The following is a 4,511-nucleotide window of genomic DNA, read 5'->3' as shown; positions in this document are numbered from 1 at the left end:
GTGGGGAACAACAACCTGGAAACTCCTTGAAAGTTGAATGACTTTATATAGAAGTATTTCAATCATGAATACTTTTGGCAAAGAACTGAATCCTAAGGACCAAAGAAGGGCAGAGTCCTTAATAAGCTTCCTTTTTTTTTGTCTTTAAGATATTACTGCATTCCTCTATAAGCTCCTGATTTTTATTACAAATGATAAGGAGTTAAAAGAGATTAAAAGAGTGTACTGATTTAAATGAGAAAAAATTAAAAATAATACTTTTTACTTTAAAAAACTTTGCCTCAATTTTTTATTATAAATAATGTATTTTTTTTCCTTATGGTAAGTAAGTTAGAGTTTTATCCACGTGTAATATAAGAATAGAACAAAAATAAAAGTGCAACTTTTGTTACTCAGGTAAACAGACAGTTCCATGGGCATATAGGATATCATATTTATTTATTATCTGGATACAATTATATGTTTTATTTACTCACATTCTTAAAATAAATGCATTTATAAATACAGGACAACTAATGTTCTCTTACACATTTTCTACTCGAACACGCTGATAGTCAGAAAGAATAGCGCCTACTGATATCCCTTCCACTTCTTCTTTTTCCTGAAAATAAAGAAAAAATATAACATGAAAAATAAACATGTGATTCTGCATCATGATCTGAAAATTATAAATGAAGTGTGTCTCGTTTGGAAAACCACCTTGAAGGAGAATAATTTACTGAAAATGCAATCCACATTAAGAAAAAAAAAATACATACATTTAAGTTATCCTCTCAGCTGGGGAGAAATTAATTATTCTTTTTACTTACAATCCAAATAACTACACGCCATTTTCCATGGAAAAGGTAAAGACTAAGGCAGCTTTAATATGCAAAAAACTTCCAAAATGTTTTCTCACTTAACATACTTGTACTGACTCACTGATGTTTGATGGAAATTTTTTTGAGAAATTTCTATTTAAGGACAGTATTTTCCCAGATTGTCTTTAAAAACAAACAAACAATGGCATAAGTAGATGAGGGAACACAATGATTTGTATCTGTATCTTAGAAAAAGATGATTGACAAAAAAGAGGAGCACCCGGGAAGCAGAGGTGGTACAGCCATTGCCTAGAGAACAGAATAGAACAGTGGATAAAAAAATATATGATGGGAAGGAAGCAATGAATTATGATCAACAGAGTTACAACTAAGGATATTCAGTAGTATATCCAGCAGCGACCCACAGGGAATAGGACTAGTCTATCCAACATGCTCATTAATGACCTGGAGGAGAATGTAAATTCTAATATGATCAAGTTTGCAGATGATACAAACCTAGGATGGATGAAACAGAAAAGAAAGGAAGATCAATCAAGTACATGGATGGATATGGACAACTTGGGAATTTGGAAGGACAGGTCTAAGATGAGATTTAATGTAAAAAAGTATAACACAATACACTTAGGGAAGAATAATACACAATACAGGTATAAACTAGGGAACTATTATCTAGAAAATAGATTTGGAGAAAGTGACTGGGGGCTAATTACTAATAACAAACTAAATAGAAATTCTCTGAATAGGCATAAAATAAAATCCATCCTAGCATATGAGGTACAGAAGAAACTACTTCAGAGACATGACTTCATTATTAATACTCTCGTCTTTCCAAACTTGGGAAACGTACAAAGAAAAATAATAGTGTTTCACATAAAAACAAATGTAATATTTCTAGACATACTGAAACAACCCAGTGTGTCCTAAAAGGGCGCTATAATAAATAAACAAAAATGCAAAACAGGAATATCTCATGTCTTTGGAGATAAAGTCAATTTAAAATTTCCCCTCCAAAATGACTGAGAAATATCTGTCAATCCTCCCCAAAATAAAATGATTCTATTAGATAAAGTGTCCAGGAAAAGAGCTATTTCCTTTACTTTCCTATTTCAGCAACTTTGTGAGAACATTTGCTTATAACCTTTCTCTAACCTTCCTAGCCATTTTCTTTTTATAAAAGTCATTGTATTCATTTGAAAAATTCAAGGCATAATGCTCCTCATTAAATGCAAATATGGCATAGATCACAGAGTAGTGAACAGTGTTATTGAGAGATCTAAATTTCAGTTCTGCTACAAAAAATATAAAGTGCTAAGTATTGCGTGTGTGTGTTTGTGTGTGTATCTCTATAGATCATGGAAACATAGATAAGAGCTACTGTGTTTTTAACTAAGCCACGTCACTTTTAAAAATAATAATTGGCATTTATTATCCATTTAAAATGTGCTAACATTCTATGGTTCTCATTTAATGCTCACTGCAACACTAAAATAATAATTATTTAATTCTTCTTAGTCTACATGTATTCTCTGAAATCCTCTTCCACTTCCATCTCTTTTATTTTCTATTCGACAATACCTAACAAATCAGCTCTAGAATCATATACCCAGCTGAATTCTGACTGTTCTTCAAAAGTAGGTCTAAACAGAGATCATTATTTTTTTACTGTGAACATCTTTGAAAAATAATAGTATAAAGAAATCTGACCTGAAAGTTAAATAAAGCAACTAAAAATAAATATGTTTAAAAAATATTGTAGCAGCCCTAACTGGTTTGGTTCAGTGGATAGAGCGTCGGACTGCAGACTGAAAGGTCCCAGGTTTGATTCTGGTCAAGGGCATGTACCTTGGTTGCGGGCACATCCCCAGTAGGAGGTGTGCAGGAGGCAGCTGATCAATGTTTCTCTCTCATTGATGTTTCTAACTCTCTATCCCTCTCCCTTCCTCTCTGTATAAAATCAGTAAAATATATTTTATGTACATACATATATATATATATATATATGGTGTAGCAATAATACAAAAGAGGGTTAAAATCTCAATGAGGAAAAACCAAAATGTGTCCAATTGTTTATCCCTTAGATAGACTAGTCCTCTTCCCTGTGGGACACTGCAAGAAACAGGGATAAAGCTAATAGTCTCATTTGGTTTTGGTACTGAAAAATGTACAAAATAACTTAGAAAAACTAGTTAATATCAAATGTTGTGAGCCTTGTACTCTACCTGTCTAAATTGATCCGCAGATACTTAATAACCATGGTGCAAGGCAGAGCTGATGTTAGGGCAGCCAAGAGTTTGCGGAGGAGCCCATCATTTAAATATAGATTTAACTAATGACTTGTTCACCAATAATGGTTACTACAACCTATTAGAAATCCAATCCTACCACTGATAAGTTCTGTGATTTTGAATAAGTTATGTAATAAGTTATGTAATAAGTTATGTAATAAGTTATGTAATTTCTGTATGTTTCATTTTCCTTATCCATAAAGTGAGGATAATAATAGTTCCCTTTTTCTAGGATTATTGTGACGACTGAGTAAAATAATTCAGATAAATAAGTGTCAAGTACCTAGTAAGCAATCAGTAAATATTTTCGTCTATCACTACCAAAACCTTCATTATTACAACTACTTCTACTTCTAACTACTACTGAGCAACACCACCACTAGCATTATGGATTAAAGGCCTAACTTGATAGGCTTGCTCATGATCACTTCTCAACTCCAGCCTACTAAACTGTGATGGTTGATTTTACAGATCAACAGGACTCACTAAGTGATGCCCAGATATCTAGTGAAATATTATTCTGTGAGAATGTTTTGTGGCACAGAGTAGGATATAAATTGGTAAACTGAGTAAAGATAGCCCTAATCAGCCCTAGCTGGTTTTGCTCAGTGGATAGTGTGTCAACCTACAGACTAAAGAGTTCCAGATTCGATTCTGGCCAAGGGTACAGCATCGACTTATGAACCAGGAGGTCAGGGTTCAATTCCCAGTCAGGACACATGCCCAGGTTGTAGGCTCAATCCCCAGTGTGGGGCAAGCTGAAGGCATTGATGTCTCTATCTTTCCTCTATGAAATCAATAAAAATATTTTTTAAAAAGATAGCTCTAATCAGTGTGGGGAATTGTCATCCAAATGGTTGAGGCCTGAATAGAACAAAAAGGCAGAAGAAGGGCAAATATGCTCTCTGCTTGAGCTGGAAAACCCATCTTCTCTTGACCTCTGACATTGGCAATCCTGGTTCCTGGGCATTTGGACTTGGACTCGGATTTCCTTCACTGGCTCCCCTGTTTCTCAGTCTTTTGGGTTTGGAACCACACCCAATCAGTATTCTTGCCTTCAGCTCAACTTGCAAATGGCAGATCATGGGATACAGTCTCTGTAATCAGAGGTGTCAATCCTTTATAATAACTCTCCTTTAATATATTTTTTTATGTCCTATCCATCTGTTTCTCTAGAGAACCCTAATACGGTTCAGGAAGAGTGAAAAATATTTGCCAAAGCAACAAAATATGGGGCTTAGCACACAGCGATGGTCAGCAGGTTAGGGTAGTTGAAAAGCACATATCAGAAGTGGACGAGACAAAGGCTAGAAAAGTTGAGGTCAAACTATTCTGAAACGTGCCCTGCAACCTGAAGGCAATCGAGGTCCTCTCCCTATGGGATGTGTTTTAAACAAAAGCTCTG

At 34.6% G+C, this 4,511-nt stretch overlaps 1 protein-coding gene across 1 annotated transcript in view; it reads right to left on the bottom strand.

Moving 5' to 3' along the window:
* DPH6 (diphthamine biosynthesis 6) overlaps positions 1-4,511 on the bottom strand; it is a 166,820-nt gene that overhangs the window by 65,423 nt on the left and 96,886 nt on the right. Inside the window, exon 4 of the mRNA XM_006778111.2 lies at positions 528-601. Coding sequence (XP_006778174.1) covers positions 528-601 — 74 coding nt within the window. The remainder of the gene's footprint in view (positions 1-527; positions 602-4,511) is intronic.

Source organism: Myotis davidii, unplaced genomic scaffold (genome assembly GCF_000327345.1).
Source record: "Myotis davidii unplaced genomic scaffold, ASM32734v1 scaffold46, whole genome shotgun sequence".
Classification (NCBI taxonomy): domain Eukaryota; kingdom Metazoa; phylum Chordata; class Mammalia; order Chiroptera; family Vespertilionidae; genus Myotis; species Myotis davidii.
The sequence above is the reverse complement of the archived record's forward strand: the minus strand, read 5'-3'. Positions and strand labels throughout refer to the sequence as shown.